This window comes from Anoplophora glabripennis, unplaced genomic scaffold, assembly GCF_000390285.2.
Source record: "Anoplophora glabripennis isolate ALB-LARVAE unplaced genomic scaffold, Agla_2.0 scaffold80, whole genome shotgun sequence".
NCBI lineage: Eukaryota > Metazoa > Arthropoda > Insecta > Coleoptera > Cerambycidae > Anoplophora > Anoplophora glabripennis.
The window spans coordinates 475,609-495,789 of NW_019416401.1; the positions used below are offsets into that span (position 1 = coordinate 475,609).

The window sequence follows — 20,181 nt, forward strand, 5'->3', positions numbered from 1 at the left end:
CAGATGTCACATGTGAATCATTTAACTAAATTAACTTACATGAACGTGTCTTCGGTGACGTACACCCTTACTAGGCTATGCACAGCGACTATCACCACGGGAATACCCCATCCGATCACGAAAAACCACTTCATTGTCCTTTCCTCTCTGACGAAGACCACCACCAGCGCCAGGTGGAGATGCAAGCCCTCGCAGAGCATCCACATGTAGTTGGCCACCATGAAATACTCTTTCACTATGTGGAGCGCCTGGCACCACACCTGGAAGGAGATAAAAACTCGAAAGATGGAAGAAATTTGTAGTGAAATCTTTCAAGATTCACATTTTGACTTTATAATTTTAATGTGGTTGATAAAGAAAGTAGAATGTGATGTGGAGTGGAATTATTTCTTGTATTATAAGATTTCATACATCGAAAATACAGGATAGAATTTGAGACAACAACTTGATATTTGTTTTTAAAGGTCAAAGGTTGTATGAATATAACCCCCATTCAAAGTTTACCCTATTTAAGTGACAAAAATCGCGTTGTCTTTGCATCACAGCAAACTGTAGTCTATCTACCATCTATCTACAAAAATTGAATAGCAAATATCCTGAGAATCTCTTTCGGTAAGAGGACCCATCCCCCATATGTAAATACCGACAGGTCCCGTGTTGCTTTACTCAAAAGATTTTCTTATTACATTTTCAGTTGGCCCTGAATTTATCCTGCCGTATTTCCTGACTGTTTTTTGCTTTCAGGTTATTCAGATGTGAAATTAAATACCTGCTCCGCTAGTTTTTCAGACAGGTTCGTAATTTAAATTCAAAAATCAACTTAGTGTGATTGTAAATGCGTGAAAATCTTCTATAACGTCAGTCGCTACCTTAGAATAAATTCGTTACATCAAACACAAAATTGTTTTAAAAATAATGCTCAGAGAGTCGATTGATATTAAGTCGCGCATTTTTTAATAAAAAATAGGTATATAGGTATACATATAGGTATATAGGTAAATAGGTATAGGTATAAAAATAGGGTGTCCTAACTAGGAAATACGACGTAATCTATATTTTTTTTTAGATGACAACTTTAGTTTCTTTTGAAGAATATGTAAAGTTTCAAATATTTGTTCTAATCATTCCAGGTTAAAAACTACACGTGTATTAAATTTTTTTATTGATTTCTTCCAAAATACCAAACTCAAACCAACATACAGGGTGATTCACAACTTATTCAAAATAATTTGGGAATAGATGCAGTGTGAGAAATGGAGTCGATATCGTAAAAAAAAGTTTTGTAAAATCCTTATAGTTTCCGAGAAAAAAAAAATTGAATTTGTAGTACTTTCAACCATTACAAAACTCGACAACTGTGATCTCTAGCATCATTCGCTATACGCGTGGAGAGCCACGTGGCCTCAGCTCCGAATACTGAAATTCGATTTTACAATCGTCGTAGCGATAGTGTTTACACAAGTTTTTTAGTAGTTATTGTCAAAAATTTGTTGCGTGTATATCACCTCGGAATTGATGGATATTGTTTTAATTTGTGGTGAAGCAAGACAACATTTGTATTATGGAACTGAGTAAGACGGACCCAAATGTGTTTACATACATTTGAAATTTAGCATGTATAACTTTACATGTCCTTTAGAAGAAAGTACAAAAAAAACGTGGATTTCCGCTGTGTATATAAACTTTGCTTCAAAATATGCACAACTTACAAGTAACACTAACTGACATCTCATAGATTTTTTTAAACAATTTGTGTGGCATTTATTCCAAAAAAGCGACTACCATTGTTAATGGATCACCCTGTATATGTTACTTCATTATTTAGTTTGATATATTTTTTAATTAAGTGAATACGATGTAATAAATTCCATTCAATTCCGTCAGCGTAATATGAAGATATGACAGAGAATATACATATATTTTTTTGTAAACTTTAACATCCTGTATCTTCAATACCGTGTTCCCCAGGAAAAAAGTTTATAGAGTTTATAGAAGTTTTATCCCCTTCATCTATACTTACAGTTTCTGTATTTAAAGTAAAATCACCCTGTATATATATACACAATCAACATATTTCTCAAAACAGTAGTGATTTATTAACATTTTGAAATATATTTCAGTTTCAACTTGTTACCAACATTACCATTAATAGTAATTTAAAACAAATTTGATACTTACTGGGTTACTCCAAGTAACTTCAAGATCGGGGATGACCTTTTCATACCACAAAATCCACATGATGTTGTTTAAGATGAAGGAGGTGAACAGTTGCGTATGTATCCGGATCCTGGTACATCTCAGTGTTCTGAAAAAGATGTGACTTGAACATGCAACAACTGTCTCTTATGTTTCTTTGTTATACAGGGTGCCTCGGAAAAATAAGACATCGTTCGACTGCAGGGTCCTGAGATTTAATAATTTTTAATAGGGTTTTCCAAATTTGCCTGTTGACCAGATTTCGATACTGTTTGGGTTTTAATATTATTTTATAGTATTATCTTCCTAAAATTTATGTGTAATAATTTGAGGCAATTTTGGGAAAGTTTGGTGGCTCAATATTTGTGAAATACCCTATACAAATATTTATAAATGTTAGGTGCAAAGGTTTATTCAATTAATTTTTTTCACAAGTAGCGAAAAATGCAAATAAACAGAGAAAGAAAATAAGTAACAATTTTCTGAATTTGTTCTGTACTAAATTACCCACACAACTGCAGCTATAAGTTTCACTGGTAATGGAAAACATACTTCCTATTTATTTCTGTAAATACAGTGTCGAAATTGGTTATGAAATTATTAATCGACCTATTATAAACATCGATTTCAAATGCGTCCGCGAGCCAAAGTGGAAAATTGATTCAAGTTTGGTTGATTAACTCCGGCTGATGACTTTGATTTGGGCCCTTCCATTTCCTTTGAAATCATTGTAGCTGGCGCGGTCCAAAAGAAAAGTCTAATGAAAAAAAGCCGCACTGAATGGACCTTGTCGAGACGCACTTACCTAACAAAGAAAGGTTATTACGGCGAGGAAGGTTTGTGGGAAGACGAAGCTTATTTCGACACTTCTTGATATATCGGTAGGGATTAAACGAAGATTAAATATCACTAGAGGATATAATTCATATTTTTCACAGGCCCTTTTTTTATTTATCGCTGGTGTTAATCGGCAGTTTTGCCAACGATAAATTAAGTATTCTTTTAAAAATGGGACCCAAGACATCATCCAAAAGTATCGAAATTGATCTTCTAAAGGATTTGATAGTTACAAATGAAAAAAAGTCAAACGCGTTTTGGTCAATATTTTACCTCCGCAGATAAATATAAGTCCTAATTTAACTAGTGCAATAATATTTACTGTAAAATTCAAGAAACACATCATTATACTCATATATTTTATAAATATGGAACACCCTATATAAATATAAAACATCTGATAGATCAAAAATTAAAAATTTAGCTAAATCTTGAAAAAAATATTACCAATGTTATACGTTACCACTAAGTTAAACTGGAAAAGCGATTGCTGTGTATTAATTAGCCCAATATTGACAATTACAATGTGGAAATGTGATGTTTTTGTCGTCGAAGGGCACACAAACTAATTTAATTATCCAACTTCGGCCCCTATCATCGCCTCAGATTGTCGAGAGTGCGAGAGGCTAGACGCCAAAGTTGTGGCATTGTTTGGGAAGGATTATAAAGTGGCGTTAAAATGTTTCTGCACTAAATATTGAGAAATTCTGGGAGAGCAACAACTGCTCCGGCCTAATTTTAACCTTTAATCTTTATTTACTCAATAAGTATCTTGGATAAAACGGTAAAAGTCCATTGGCTTCGTGTTTATTTTCGAATTAGTTAATCTGTTTCAATAGGCAGTAATTGAGATTCGTCCTTAAATGTAATTTGTTTCAGAAGTAGTAATTAAGATTGGTGTTTACGTTCTGCAGGCAATTTACTGAAACTTGTTAAAAATTCAGAGCGTTTTGAATTGCTTGTGAAGGACTTTCCTTTCAATATTAAATTTAATTTCCTGTTAAACATAAACAAACTCTGCAGCTTTTGTGATTTTTGGCTGATGTGTATTACGATTGATGAAATTATTAGCGTTCTACGCTATAATTAGTTCGATAATTCTAGCAAAGCTTAAACTGTGGACGTTATTAACATCGACTCAACCTGTCTTTAAATGGGGACATATAATATACAGGCAATAAATGTCACAGTACTTATACCTGCCATCGATCAATATAATACCCTGTTTGACTTGTTTTAATAATCTTGGGAAACAGTTTACTAGAACAAACACGCCAGAATTTGGGGACTTGGTGTTGTATATTTCCATGTGCTTGTCTAAAGTACCCGTACGTGAAATAAATAAAGTGTTAGGTAATATCGAAATACAAAATTTATGATCTAAGGGCGTCGTAGGGATTATATTGTCCTAAGGTCGTCGACAATCTAGCCTGAGGGCCAGTGGTGCGAAGGATAAATGTCTACCAAGGGCAATATAATTCAGTAATACCTGGATTGTGGTGCATAGTAGATTTTATTTTCCATTAGGAATGAATTTTTTAAATCTAGTAGTTTCTGACAACTGGAAGTGACAACTTAACAGGTAGGTATCAATATATTGTTTTGGGTAGAAATATTTATGTGTATGCGCCAATATTGTTATGAGTAGAAATATGTATGTGTATGTGATTTGTTTGTATAATTAATATAATTATGGTCCTGTTGTGTATAGGTCTATGTTGAAATTTAAGTTGTCAATTATACCTTGGCTAGCTTTCGACCCTTCTCAGTAGTGAGTTCTAGTGAGGTTAAAACTCTGCAGAAATACCAAACAATACACCACACTAAACAAAAGATATTCAGAAATGAATTTATTTATTAGTTTAATTTTTTTTTATAACAAGCAATTATTATAAGTGTGAAATGTCAGGTACAGTTTCAGGAATATTTGAAATTATCTTATAGCACTTTTGTGACACATTGAGAATTTTTTTTATAGTGGTATTCAAATCGATTTGTTGTTGTGTACTGTTGGTTGCCTATACTTAGGGCGATAAAAAATGATCTTAAAATTTCTTTCCCAATGTGTTACTAAGCTTACTTTTATACTTAATATCTATCAAAATTTTAATATGACCAAATTTATTATAATTGTTCGTATAGCGAAGTTAAATTTATTTAATATTTATCAGGGATGAAGAATTTGTATTTATTTCAAATTTATTTTCAGGGAAGACTACTTTAAATTTTGTTATTATTATTCCTATAGGTTTTATGTGAATTTTGAGATTGTATTTATCAATCTCTTTTTTGCTTCTTATAAGATTTTGTAATTCTTTGTGCATAAAGTAACCTCTACGTACTTCTTGTCGATTTTTATTGTCGAACTGCTTGCCCTCTTATACTAGACCTGGANACCACACTAAACAAAAGATATTATTCAGAAATGAATTTATTTATTAGTTTAATTTTTTTATAACAAGCAATTATTATAAGTGTGAAATGCCAGGTACAGTTTCAGGAATATTTGAAATTATCTTATAGCACTTTTGTGACACCTTGAGCATTTTTTATATAGTGGTATTCAAATCGATTTGTTGTTGTGTACTGTTGGTCGCCTATGCTTGGGGCGATAAAAAATTATCTTAAAATTTCTTTCTCAATGTGTTACTAAGCTTACTTTTATACTTAATATCAATCAAAATTTTAATATGACAAAATTTATTATAGTTGTTCGTATAGCGAAGTTAAATTTATTTAATATTTATCAGGGATGAAGAATTTGTATTTATTTCAAATTTATTTTCAGAGAAGACTACTTTAAATTTTGTTATTATTATTCCTATAGGCTTTATATGAATTTTGAGATTGTATTTATCAATCTCTTTTTTGCTTCTTATAAGATTTTGTAATTCTTTGTGCATAAAGTTACCTCTACGTACTTCTTGTCGATTTTTATTGTCGAACTGCTTGCCCTCTTATACTAGACCTGGATATCGTCCTGGAATCCTTGTCTTCCTGCAGTTAATGGATAGCCGGAACCTGCTGCTTACTTTTATGCGTCTGGAATCTTGTCCTGGAGTCTTCGTTTTTCCTGAATTTGTTATATCTTTGGAACTACCGCTTGTTAGTGACTATCCAGAATTTCGTCCTGTCTGTCCTGGATATCGTATTGGAGTCCTTTTTTTTTAAGAGAATGGACTTTTGAGTCTTTTTTTGGCCCAACTTTAATTTTTCTTTATACTGATAGACTAACTTTAATTATCTTACTATTTTCCACTATAATTATTTCTATTTGTATCTATCTCTCTCTGACAAATTCTTTGGTAACCAGTCAATAATCTTTATTTTTTTTTATTTTTCCCACTCTCTTAATTTTTTTTCCTCGTTAGGGTCTTTTCACATATATGCCTGTTCTTTTAAATTCCGTTTTCTTTTCCACTTCACTTCACTTTATAATTTACAATTTTACAATCGTATTCCAGTTTATATACAAAAATTTTAACTTATATTTCAAAATATTCCTTACTGTTGTTGCAGCAGAAATAAGAGTTCGTGTGAGAAATAAATGTTTATTTCCCTCTTTTTATATACATGAATAAATAAAAATGTTGCAATAATTCTTTTTTAACTTTCAGTTGAAGTCAGACTACTCAGACTATAAACAACAACAAATTCTCTTGTTTTTTTTTAACTTGTAGAAAATCTTAGCCATTGAACTGTACTGAATACAGAACTAAACTTTGTCGTACGTGCTCTGCAGAACAATGCCTGTACAATTCAGAAACTAGACTGTTTATTAGATTATGTGTTATTTAAATACTGGATTTGGCCTAAACCTAGTTTTTAAGTTTAAAAACAGTGTTTTTAACAGACTTACCTGAATGAAACAAAAATGCACAGGGAGATCACTAGGGCTGCTAGAGATACTGAATATCCAATCACGTGCAACCTATTTATAAACGTCAGAAACTGAAAAAAAGATAAGCTTTATTGAAATAATATTATACAGGGTGTTAAAAAAAGAGTGTAAAATATTTCAGGATGTAATAGTATGAACCAAAATAAGCAGAAAAGTCATAATAAACATGGGTCCGCAAAGTAACGGTTTATGATGATGTTCAAAGTCCGCTCCATCCATTTCCAAGCAGGCACGACATCTTCGTCTCAACGATATTCGAACTCTTTCGAAAACACCCTCCTTGGTTTGGATTTCTTGACACTTTTGATTAATCCGTAGCTGCAGCTCTTCCAGGCTATTTACAGGAGTACCATACACTAATGGCTTCAAATATCCCCAAACAAAGAAATCTAGAGGGTTCAGATCAGGCGATCTTGGAGGCCATAAAACAGGTCCGGCCCTTCCTACCCATCTATGTGGAAAAGTTTGGTGTAAATGCTCTCTAACGGCCATGGAAAAATGAGCTGGAACCACATTTGTTGCCTCTGATTCAAAAGAATGTCTTGCAAAAACTCATACAGTGTGTTCTGCAGAAAGTTGAAGTAAGCAGCGCCTGTTAATCGGTTTGGTAAAACAACAGGACCTAGAAACCTGTCACCTACAATACCCATCCAAATGTTTAATGAAAAACGTGAAAATAAAATAAAATGTTTGAAAAGCGAATAGTGGTCCATATCTCCGCAACCGTTACTTTGCGGACCCATGTTTATTGAGACTTTTCTGCTTATTTTGGTTCATACTATTACCTCCTTAAATATTTTACACTCTTTTTTAACACCCTGTATGTTACAATTAGGTATACAAAAATACAGTGTGTTACAAATTTGGCTGCCATAACTTCGACATAAGACAAAGTTAAAAATGATAGTGCCAATGAATTTTCTAAAATAGGTTCTACTTGTCGGGTTCGGCCATGATTATCAGGGCGAGAAAAACACTCCCAGCAGTATCAAGAAGACGTTGATATACTTCAACTAACACAATAGTGGTACAAAAACAATTCCATTGAGCATGAATGTCAAAGTGTCAAACATCAACTGATTGTTCTGCTAGCAGCATACTACTGTCATTCCGTGGCGCTGTTGCCGTATTGCGTGGTACCAACTATATCGAATTTTATTCAGTAACAAAATTAGTTACTTTGCTAAAATTAAACATAAACAGATTCAAATAAGTGGTAAACTTTCCATTTTATGGTATTCTGTGAACAAAATTATGTCGATGTTTTGTACAACAACTTGGAGATTTTAATAGATCTTCTTTCTCGAAATTAGTTGAGTTTAAAGCCCATGTGATATAAGTTTTTTTTTTGTTTGTTTTGATTTATAGTTGACCTATTAAAGTTATCGGAGCCAAATGTGAACACATACTGTAAGCACAACGACGAATCAAAAACGAACAAGAGTCTAAATTTAAAAACATTTTCTTGTATGTCTTTGAAGCGTTGCTTTTGGCAATAAAAGTTGAAGATATGACAAGAAATTCTATGAGTAAAATGATATTCAACGTGAAAAGATTAAGATTATTTTTGAAATGCACTGCAATTTTGAGTAATTTTACAAAGCTTTTTCAAAATAACGCCCATATTTTCAATTTAAAAAATGACAAAAAAGTACTTCACAAGATATTTAATGGCATTTTTAAAATTTTAAGTACTTGTACCTCAAAATCGGGGATTCCGGCAGCCAATCGTTTATCAAGAAAATATTTTGAAATTTCTTGTGCGTTGCTTTATCATACCCCATACATAAACATAAACATCAACATATTAACTTCGACCAAGTTAGGTACTTCATAAAAGCCCAAAAGTTGAGCTTACTCTGTTAAACTTTGACGACTAACAGCCGTCAGGTTGCTAGACTTATTCGAAAAATAAAGAACTGTTCTGCGTTGCAAAAGAAACTTCCAGTGATGTAATGGTACACTGCGTGGGCACTAAATGAGATTTTTATCAGTAAAAGAATATTTTACCCTCCGGTCTTGCTTGGAGCTAGCTGTAAGGAAGATGAGTTTGCAAATTCGATACAGCCCGGATTCAAACGTAGCGGCTTTAGGAAAGATTGGTCTTTCGCTAATTTGAATAGATTATAATATTACGTTTAGGTTAAACTTTAATAAAAGCCGAATTTTACCTTCTTTTATTTAAGTCCTTAAATGGAAATTAATTATCCTTTAGGTAATTTTTCATAATAATTAAAATATTTACGAACCTAGAGACATTAATTATAATAAATATTTAACAAAAACAACTTATATCGGACATCGCGTAATTCGACTAGCAAACTTCTATCTACCGGGGAATCTAGTGGCAATAACACAGCCTCTCTTAGTACAGTCATTAAAGCTTTTTTTTGAAACTGAACCGATCGACTTGAAATTTGGCAGATAGTTAGAGAAAAGGTCAATGAACATTAGTAACATAGCGCCGATTGATGCTTCCACCCTGTTGGGGGTTGACACCCCTTCTCGGGGGTGGAATTTTTTTTTCAAAAATAACGCTGGAAATCAATAGAGACTCTAATTTTGAGCAAAAAATATTCGAAGAATATTTTCGAGAAATCAATAGTTTTTTAGTTATTCACGATTCAAAAAATTGAATTTTGAGTGAAAAAAAAAACACTTTTTCAAAGGATTTATCGCGAATAACTCAAACACTACGCATTTTATAAAAAAAGTGTAATACACAAAAATGTAGCTTATAAATAAACAAAGAAAATCGTTATTTAAAAAGTGTTGTACGTCCTATACAAAGCGAAATATGGTTAGTGGAAGGGGACTTGTTTTGGGAGGAATACTCGAATCGATGTATTCAACGTCAAATAATGGAAAAAGGATTAATTTTACGTGTATAACGCTCCTGGAGTTTTTTGTAGTCCTCGAAAAGACTTTCAAAATGAGTACTTATAAAAGTTAATTAGAGCAAAATTGAAGGAGTTATCGTCAAAAAGAGATGGGTTGCTCATATTTTTTAAGGAAAAATGAGCAGTAAACGCTGTACCATTTCCATCAGAATTAAAATTAATCGTAGACTCTTTACAATTAGTTTTGTTTTAGTGTTTTTCATACGATCCTGAAGTTAGACCGGTTTAGAATGCGTAATTTTTGAAAAATGTACGGAAAAAGTTGAAAACGTATTTTATCATTATTCAAAAAAAAGTGCCTTATTTATATAATAACTCCGAAAATATGAAAGATACGTAAAAAATGATAGACGACAAAAATGTAGCTTTTTTTTTCAACAAATATTTTGATATTTTTTTACTCCTATAGCATAAAAAATAAAGGAGATATCGCCGCTTGAAGTATCCATTTTAGTGAAAAAACGACATGTCTCGAGCCCTTCGATCCATTCCCTTTAAAAAACGAAGGACTTAAAAGGTTTTATATGCTAACGATCTTATAGCTCTTGAAATTATCTTTAAAATGCTTTTTTGTAGGATACTATAGCTTCAAAATTAACCGAGTTATGGTAAAAAAACCAAAGACATTTTTTCGGAGCAAAATAGGCTTTCTCATTTTTATATACTAATATAATATATTTATATATTATATTATACAAATAAAATATTTATATGCAGCGTAGCAAATTTTTTATGATTAATTATATTTAAAAATCGATTATAATAAAAATATTTTACATTAATATTGGTAAAAGGGTAGTTTATAAGAGTTGAAAATGGCAAAAGTAAAATATTCTTTCATAAACAATATACGGGAATTTTTATTTTAAATTATTGCACAATTAAAACGTAATTTTTTATCATTTTTTTTAGCACAGGGGTGATTTATAAGGGTTGAAATGTGTTATGAGATACAAATTCTTTCATAAGCAATCAGAGAATTTTTATTTTAAATGATTGCACCGTTAAAGCATTCCAAGCGTTTAAAAAGTAATTTTTATATCATTTTTGTCAATACAGGGGTGGTTTTTAGGGGTTGAAAGGGAAAAATTATTTTATTTTCTATAAGGTAACGTTTATTTTAAATAATTGCACGATTTATAATTCCAAATCTTTAAAAAGTAATTTTTTATCATTATTTTTTGCATAGGGGTAGTTTTTAAGGGTTAACTAAAGGGTCGAAAAGATCAAATATATCATAAAACATGTTCGAGAACATGGAACATTATTTAATATTTGTGCTTGAGCAAGATTTTTATCAATAAAATGCTTAAAACTGAATTTTTTCAATTTTTTTCAATTAGGGGTAGTTTTTATTCTTTTTTTACATTCTGAGGTAACTGGATTTGATCACTTCATTGATCTTCACTGCGAAACCAATTATGCCAAGGCCACAATCATAGTGTGTATTGTGTCTATTGTTGCAATTTTTATGTCCTCAAAATTATGAAAATCAGGTCTTATGGTTACAAGAATCAATATTTACCGCCTTAGTGTCGATTCTTGTGATTTTTATTAAAATTGTCTCCAAGAACAAGTCGAAGGTCATCAAGTGATGGTCTAGTACTATTTTTTCTTGCTTTTCCAGGAGACAAAAAAAAATTACATACGCAACTCATTTTTATATAAATATGTACAAAAAATATATCGGAAAACAAATTCGATTTCGATGTTTATAAAAAAACCCTTACCTCTTTTAGTTGCCCAAATGTAACGAGCGTTCAAATAAAAACGTGGTCAAGTTGGTTCTGAAAATTTGGACGTAGGGCGTAGCGTATAGCAAATGAACCTAAACGTCATCTGTCAAAGCGCTATATCGCCGCTATCAATTTGAATATTTTCGTTTTAAAAAGCGTTTAAAATGGTGTTTTCTCAAGAACAAAAAGTGTTTATCATAGAGTCCTACTTTAGAAATGGACGCAAGATTGATGGAATATGGAAGTATTCTATTGAGGAATGTTTCATAGAATTTCAAAATCAATTTCCCGGCGTTGTTGAGTACAAAATTTTTCAAAGTGCAGTTCAGCGTTGTGTTAATGTTTTTCGTGAAACGGGCAGTGTAACAAGAAAAGAAGGAAGCGGCCGACCTAAAAAGCGGACTGAAGAATTAAAAGAAAATGTCCAACAAATAATGGAAAATGCGCCAAGAACTTCTGTACGTGTTTTATCACAAATGGTGGGAGTATCAGTCGGTACCTGCCACACAGTGTTAAAAAAAGATTTGTGTTTGTTCTCCTATCGTTTAACTTGTCAGCAAGAACTTCATGAAGTTGATTTTCCGCGACGGGCTGTATTTTGTGAATGGTTTTTAAACAACTACGGTGAACTTCATAATATCACCTTTTTTTCTGATGAAGCCTGGTTTCATTTAAGTGATTACATAAACTCACATAATATGAGAATGTGGTCTTCCGAAAAACCAGATAACTTTTTTGTCGAGGGCCCTCTACACGCTCAATAAATTGGAGTTTGGTGTGCTCTTAATCGAAGGAGGATTTATGGACCTATTTTTTTTAATGGTACTCTTACTGCGCAAAGGTATAGAGAAGAAATTATCGCTCCTTTTGTTAACCAGCTGGAAGAAAACGAAATTACAAACTTTTTACTTTCAACAAGATGGCGCAAGGCCACATACGGCGAGACGATGAATATGTTGAGGGAAGTTTTCCAAAATCGACTAATAAGTCTCAATGCTGAACATGAATTTCCGCCGAGGTCATGTGATATTACGCCGTGTGATTTTTTTTGTGGCCTTACCTTAAAAACACTATTTTGAACTGCCTGTTCCTGATTTAAACCATCTGCAGGCTCGACTTATAGACAAGATTCGTGAACTTAACAATACCCCGAGCATCTTAGAAAATGTCTTCAATTCTTTGAGGACAGGCGTGAAAAGTGCTTGGAACAAGGAGGGGGACACTTTCAGCAGCTGCTTTAATTTATTGTTATAACAAGGAGGGGGACACTTTCCGCAGCTCCTTTAATTGTTTGTTATTGTTATCACGATTATTCTTTAAAATAAAGTTATATAGTCATTAACGTTATTGAAACTGACAGCTGCTATACTGCTCGTTGAGAAATGGGGTTAAGTTGGTCGCTATAAGCTACTCCCTACTTCCAATGTGTCAGAGCCAACTTCGACCACGTTTTTATTTGAACGCTCTTTATTTAAAAATATAGAGGCCTAAAAGCCAAGGCTGGCACTTATTCGACTGTTTGTCCTTGATCTGCCGGGGTCAGCTTTCATATTAAATTGTTTTAGACGATACTAGAAGGTATTCAGGTATTTAATTATAAAAGTTTTAGTTATTTTAATTGCCTTCTTGATTGCCTTAGTTATTAAAATATTTTCTCCATTAATTTTCTAATAAAGCAAAGCATACAAAGCTTTCAAGGAAACAAGCTTTGTGAATATTGTCTGCAACATATATAAAAGAAAGGCGTAGTAAACTTATAATAAAAATAATAGAACCCCAAAATGCCATAATTTCTTGCTAGAACGAATACAAGTTTGTCTTTGTTTGAAACTTGTTTTGATATAAACACAGTTCAAAGGAGGCGAATATGCAAATAAGAACTTCCGTTACATCCGAGTGATATCCCAAGTATAGCAAGTAAAACGTCTCTCTTACGGTGAGATCTGTTAGTTTTTTCGGGGAACAACGTACGGCGCGTGATAAATCATACGGAGCGTGGATTGGAACATGATTTACATCCTAAATTTGGGGCACGGGAATAATTTAATATTATTTATTTAATAATCCCGGGAATCCATCCGTACGGCAAATAAAATATGGATGATGTATGACAGTCTACAGTCTGATTAAATTTTACGCTGCTGGAATGTTGGTTTAGGATGTCACCAGAGGGCATGGCGGTATATTCAAGTCAGAGATAGAGATGATTTATAAAAGCTTTTAAAAATCGTGTAATTTCTAGTTTTCTAGTCTAATGTTTCAAACAACTTGAAGACATCTTCATTCTTACATAGCAGAAACTACTATCGGGTAATGTTAACCTAACAAAAAGGCTTGGTAGAAGGCAAAAAAATTACCTCCAATTCTTCCTTGTTGACGCATTGGGAGTAGTTGGCCCATTCCCCATCATTTTCTTTTCTGAACCAAGTACCGTTCTCCCAGCACTCTTTGTAGGCCAGATTGGATGGATCGAAACTCAGATGGGGTATCTTGGGACAAGAGTGGTTGACTACGCTCCCGGGAGGCGACTCTGGCCAACACAATTCGCTGTGAAGCATGAAGTACAGCATCTTGTCGAACACCTCTGGGCAGTAACCTGCAGGAAATAACCACATCTAATTTAAGAACGTTTTTGGCACATCCACAATTCAAGGGTGGAAGTAAAATTAAATTTGAAAGCACAGAAATATTTATACAATGGCAAATAAAGAGAATAACTGAAAAATGCGTTCAAAATATAGAAAAGTGGTTGAAATATTTCTTATAATAGTGTCCTGAGGTTTTTTTTTTTTTCGTAATCATCGACCCGAAAAACTCCCGAGTACTGATTTTCATGAAAACTAAAAATTTTTCTGAAGTATTTTTCCGCCATATTGGATCGGCCATTTTGAATTTTACAATTCTGACTTCTGATTCGTAATCAGCGACGACGAAAGTACTTTGATGCCACATTAAAGAAAGTTCTATAAAGAAATCAAATGTATGGCTCAGTGTTAACTTTTTCACGGTTTATTATAAAATTCTTCGAATTATGTGAATATTCGCAAAAGTTCACAGTTTTTTTTTAAATATACACTAAGGATTCCAATAATACATGGCTTCTTTTGATAAGTAGTGGAGTTTAGGGAGTTCTGTTCCAACGTATGGTCAAAGCATCGAAATTCAGTAATATATGAGTATAACATTCCGTCATCTTCTCTGTTTTTCATTTTTGTACTTTGCGCCTTATTACAATGATATGAAGTGTTTATGAAGTTATGTGTGAATTACTATACGTATACAGTATTCCGCTTATAAAAACGATCCTATTTTGACAAAGATCTATTTTCTTCCACTAAAGCTGAGTATTTTCCACCATCTATAACAAAAATCGCCCTTGTTTATGCTTTTTTTTATGCCAAAGAGACTAATAGGTTAATTATTTGACTCCCAGAGGAGATCAGGTCCATATTAACGAAAATGAATATGCTAAAAGCAGACAGAAATGATGAAAAAGCAAAGAAATCAAGCATTCAGTGTACAGGGCTTTACCCGGTGTGGTGGGTTTGTTCCCGCAATTTTTGTAGACCTCGCTCCAATTCAGAGCCCTGTTGATGAGCTCGGTGGTGTTGGTGTCGTTCAGTGCCAATAGTTCGTTCCTAAAACAAAAAAAAAAAAATACGTTAGAGACGCCTTGTTTTGATATTGTTATATGAAAAATTCACACAGCGATTTTGAAGTCAAGACAAGACATTAAAATAAAGAACTTGTATTCTTGCTGCCTTCTTATCACCCCCAACGTAAAAAACAGCTGCTTCAAAGAGACCTTTTTGTTTCCATATTTTACTTGGGTGGTTTTACTGGTTGGTATGGTACGTTACTTATTATCAATTATTTAATAAACAGTTCTATCTGAATTTGGTAAAAATGCAAGAATGTAATTGTGATCCTGTGGCTGTTTTTGAAAAAGTTCAAGAAGCAATTTTCCATTTATTGCCAGCGAAATACAGGGAACATTGCGAAAAAGAGTTCGCAGAATTTAACGATTGGAGGAAAAAACGGAGAGTAATAACAATAAATGAAGTTGTGCCATCGTGTTTTTTAAATTTGAAGAAAAAATATGCTATTTCATATATGTGATCGAATATAACAAGCTTACTGCTTATTTACCAACTTCTCGTACTAATGTACTCAAACATTCACCACTTTATGAAATCAGTAACAACTGTAATAAAAATTCTCTAGATATCTTTAACTGCAGCCTTATTGACTTAAAATTTTTTTATTTTTAACGTCTGGTAGTTTCAAATATGTAATTTTAATCTTCATTTATGTGTATTATTAAATCTTCATTTATGTGCATTATTTATTTGTGTATTATGTGTATTATTTAGTGTATAGATTTTATTTATTTCCTTCTTTTTTATGATGTATTTGTAGTTTTGTTTGTTTGTTATTAATGTACTTCTTTTATTATTGTCTGTAAAATCCCTGTTCTATAATTGGGTAGTACCATTTGAACAGTGTATAAAATAAAATAAAATAAAATAAAATAAAATAAAATAAAAACAAAAAATTAAATGTGCATTATATATCTATAATTGTAAATATTAATGTTAATGAGTAGGTAAATAGGTTAAATTTGATTTATTGTAGGCCTATTATTTTTTCGTTATTCTACTAATGAAATAAAGTTACTTTATTCCACTAGCGGATAAACTATCGCTTTAGACGGTTATATGTGTGGATAAAAGTCCGATTACAAGGTGATTATGGATAAATAAAATTTGCTTTTAAACAACCTAGGTAAGTTACTTTGTATGTTTAATATAAAAATGTAAGTTTCACAAGCCGACAATGTTAAAATTCGACATTTAAATTTCATTTCTTTCACAATTCATAAGTTTCTGCTGCCGTTATATTTTTCTTACTACAGTCAATATTAAGACTTTGGGCTTTGGTTGTTAATATTTTATGGTTACTTTTATGCTACAATTCCTAGAAAGCAACTATGTAACTTTATAGTGACGTATAAGTAATATGAGAACACCACAGAACGCTAGTGGTTTTAAAGTTTTCATAGCTCTTGAATATAATTTAAAGTATGTTATTTTTTCAAATGGTTACTCTTTGGTCTGTGTCTGGTCGCCGCCAATTATAGACTTACCTTGCACTTCTGTAGCTTTGGTTTTAGTTTTTGTTGTTCTCGAGCTAAGTTCTGTGGGGGTAGACCCGCTATCAAAACTTCTAGGTCCGCTCTGATGGTTATTTTAGTTCTTATTGGTAGTTTCTACAACATTCTTTAGTGGCTTCTGTAACTGGTCGTGTCCATTTCGTCGACCAGTTACATGGGTTATGACCGGTTACAGGGACCACTAAGGAACGTCTAAGAAAGCCACCATCAATAAAAAACCGAAATGGACATCAACGGTCCTAGACGTTCTGATAGTGGGTCCGTCCCCTACACAACCTAGCCTGAGAACAACAAGGGCAAGTCAAAAATTCTTAGTTGAGACTAAGGAAGTGCAATGTAAGTCTGTAACTGGCGGCGACGAGATACGATGCAATTTTCTTATCTGTTGGAAAATTTTAAACCTCGGATACGTATTGTAGCAATATTTTATGAAATATTCATTTTTGCTTACTCAGCTTTTCTCGTCTGACAGAACATGATTGTTTTTGCCGCTCTATAAGCATCGCGAATTGAACATTTTCAGTCGCCTACGGAGTTTGATATTAAAAACACTTATTTGATTCCAAATTTATCATACAGCAAACGGATATGGGACCTACGAAATATTCCGGATGATTACTTCTTGCGAGATCAAACGGATTATTTTTTGTCGTTCTTTGTGTAAAAAAAACGTAAAATAAAGATGCGCGAACATCAGAAACTGCCTCAAGGGGCATCATTACACTTACCTCTGCTATTTTTGGAGTACGGCCATAATAAGGTAACATTAGGAGGGTCTAAGACCGTTTAAGTGATAAGGGCGAATGGCTAGATCACGTGATATACTAATATATTTAGTTTTTTTACAAAGTGTGTACCAGATTTTAACCAAATCTGATATTTTTGGTTTTTAGGTTAATATTTGAAAAATTTTCCAGGCAAAACTGTTTTATATTAGTTTTCACTTTTCCAAAGTTTTGTTTGTATCTTATAGATAAATACCGTTTCAGAAATGATAAAATTTGATTTCATCAAATTCAATTTGTACTCGATTAAAAAATTGTTTGCTCGTCTGAATAATGACGTCATAATGGAATCTAGATTAATAAGGGGCTTTTTATCTTTATCATGACAATGTCTTAGGAGCTAAATTAAATTCACAAGGTAAGTTAAATTTGTATCTGCTCGAAAACAGAAGATAAAAAAAATTTCGAAAGCAGTTTTTCATAATTTTAAATAATGAGTCGTAAGCTATAGAGAAATAACTGTTTTAGTGTTGTTAAATCATTAAAATTGACAATTAGAAAACTGAAATTATTTTAACTTTTTTATTAAAAATGAAAAAATATCTATTTCTCTGAAAAGAAAGTTTAGACTGAAATTTTTTTTCTGATTATGATTTTTTAAAATACCTATACACAATTTTTATAAGAAACTTTTTTGCTAGCTCTTACCCTTTTGAGTCATCTTGAAAAACACTCATTTTTTTCACCCCTGGCCAGGGGTTGAAAAAAAATTATTGTCAGAACGGCGGTGACAGACATATTTGGTTAGTGCAACTCTCTCGGTTTCGAAAATTCGATACCTATGTATGTTTTCAGCCACGAAAATTGAATAATTTTCAATATTCGGAATTTTGCATTGTATTAGCTGTGTGTCCAAATTTGAAAATTGAATAATTTCAAATATTTCGAATTTTTACCACCAAGAATGGTGGTGACAACATTTACCTCAAACTAACTTATACAGTGTGTCTATTTAAGGTAAAACTTTTTTATTATTGGTTTTATGAAAAAAAGTTATCTTCATGTTATCCGAACACCCTATATATGTATTTTCACACTATCTGTATATTCTTTTATAACAACTATTTACTTATAAGTATCTTTTATTATTATGCTGACAATAGAAAATCGCCTGAGTTGCTAGTTGATAATAAATCATATAAAAACCCAACCAGCCGCTCAGGAGGACGACTATAGATTCAAATTTCACGTTGTTAGTTGTAATTAGACAAATAAAAGTGTTTCTTCAAAACTTGTTGTAATTTAAAGTTATCTACGGTTAAGTGCTGTTGAAATTCTTCGGATCAGAACTGCTAGGGGTTGGTCAACTAGCCGCAGCTTCCCTGTACATAACGAACTTTCGTAAAATGGTCTGCATGGTCTAAAATCTAAAATGCAACCTACAGTTATCAAAATTTCCTAGTCTTATACCAGGTATATCAAAAATTATGAATTTTGCTCAAGAGTAAAGTACCTTTATTTTTGACAATACAGAAGAATGTTATAAAGAAAAGTTACTTTGAAGTAAAAGCTATTTTCAAATATGCAATTACAGCCATTTAGCATGAAGATTCAGGTTTTGATTATTTACAATTTACATTATAAATTATTTGTATTTATCTCTCTTATCTGTTAAAAATATGATAAACTTTCCATTTGTTAATGTTTATGAATTTAATTATAGTAATAGTACAAATAATTCATAATGTAAAACGTAAGTAATCACAAAACCTGAATCTTTATTCTAAATGGCTGTAGTTGCATATTTGAAAATAACTTTTAATTCAAAATAACTTTTTTTATAACACTCTTCTGTATTGTCAAAAATAAGGGTACTTTACTCTTGTGCAAAATTCATAATTTCTGATATACCTCGTATATGATTGGGAAATTTTGAGAACTGAAGATTGCATCCCATATTTTAGACCATGCAGAACTTTTTATGAAGCATAACTTTTTTTCATAAAACCAATAATAAAAAAGTTTTCCATATGGTTCCAACTTAGGTAGACACACTGTATAAAAAATTCGGACAAGTTGACAAACATTGCGATTTAAAGGACCATAAGAGTTTTTTCTACGTTGGCATGGGAAAATTTTAGGGCTCATCCACGTGAGAGAGCTTGCAACCCCTCAAATTGTAATATACCTATAAGGATTTGGGAATTAATTATGTCTTTACGGAAAACAAGCCCTAATTCATTTCAGTTTAGCCTTCAATACGAACGATAATAATAATTTAAAATGAACCGTAAGCCGTAAGTAAAAGCCTAAGGAAATTTATTCGTATTGTCATGTCCTGAATGTATCCTTTTTCTCCACTTTAATAAAATTTGTTCCTTGTTTAACAGTATACTAAAGTATATAAAATTTTTCTGTAATTTATTTGTGACAATTTTTAACTTTTTTATTGCGACAACTGAAATAAAAAAGGTTTTTTAGAATTTTTTTTTTAAGTAAATATAACTTCTATTTCCTCCCGACATGACGTGAGTGTTTAAAATTATTATTCGACCGCAAACCCATATTTATTTACTCCATTGGATACATCCTCAAAGAAAGCTTTTTCAAAAAACGATAAAGCCACTGGCAAAATAAACAGCGTCTGCCAAAATTATATTTACGCCTAAAAAATTAATATTAATATTTAATTTATAAAAACAAGCAACTTAGA

At 32.1% G+C, this 20,181-nt stretch overlaps 1 protein-coding gene across 1 annotated transcript in view; it reads right to left on the minus strand.

Annotated features, from left to right (window-relative positions):
• Positions 1–20,181, minus strand: part of LOC108917592 (calcitonin receptor-like) — a 121,981-nt gene that overhangs the window by 18,864 nt on the left and 82,936 nt on the right. Inside the window, exons 2-6 of the mRNA XM_018724282.2 lie at positions 15,102–15,208; positions 13,928–14,166; positions 6,893–6,984; positions 2,179–2,305; positions 40–260 (exon numbers count right to left, since the gene is read on the minus strand). Coding sequence (XP_018579798.1) covers positions 40–260; positions 2,179–2,305; positions 6,893–6,984; positions 13,928–14,166; positions 15,102–15,208 — 786 coding nt within the window. The remainder of the gene's footprint in view (positions 1–39; positions 261–2,178; positions 2,306–6,892; positions 6,985–13,927; positions 14,167–15,101; positions 15,209–20,181) is intronic.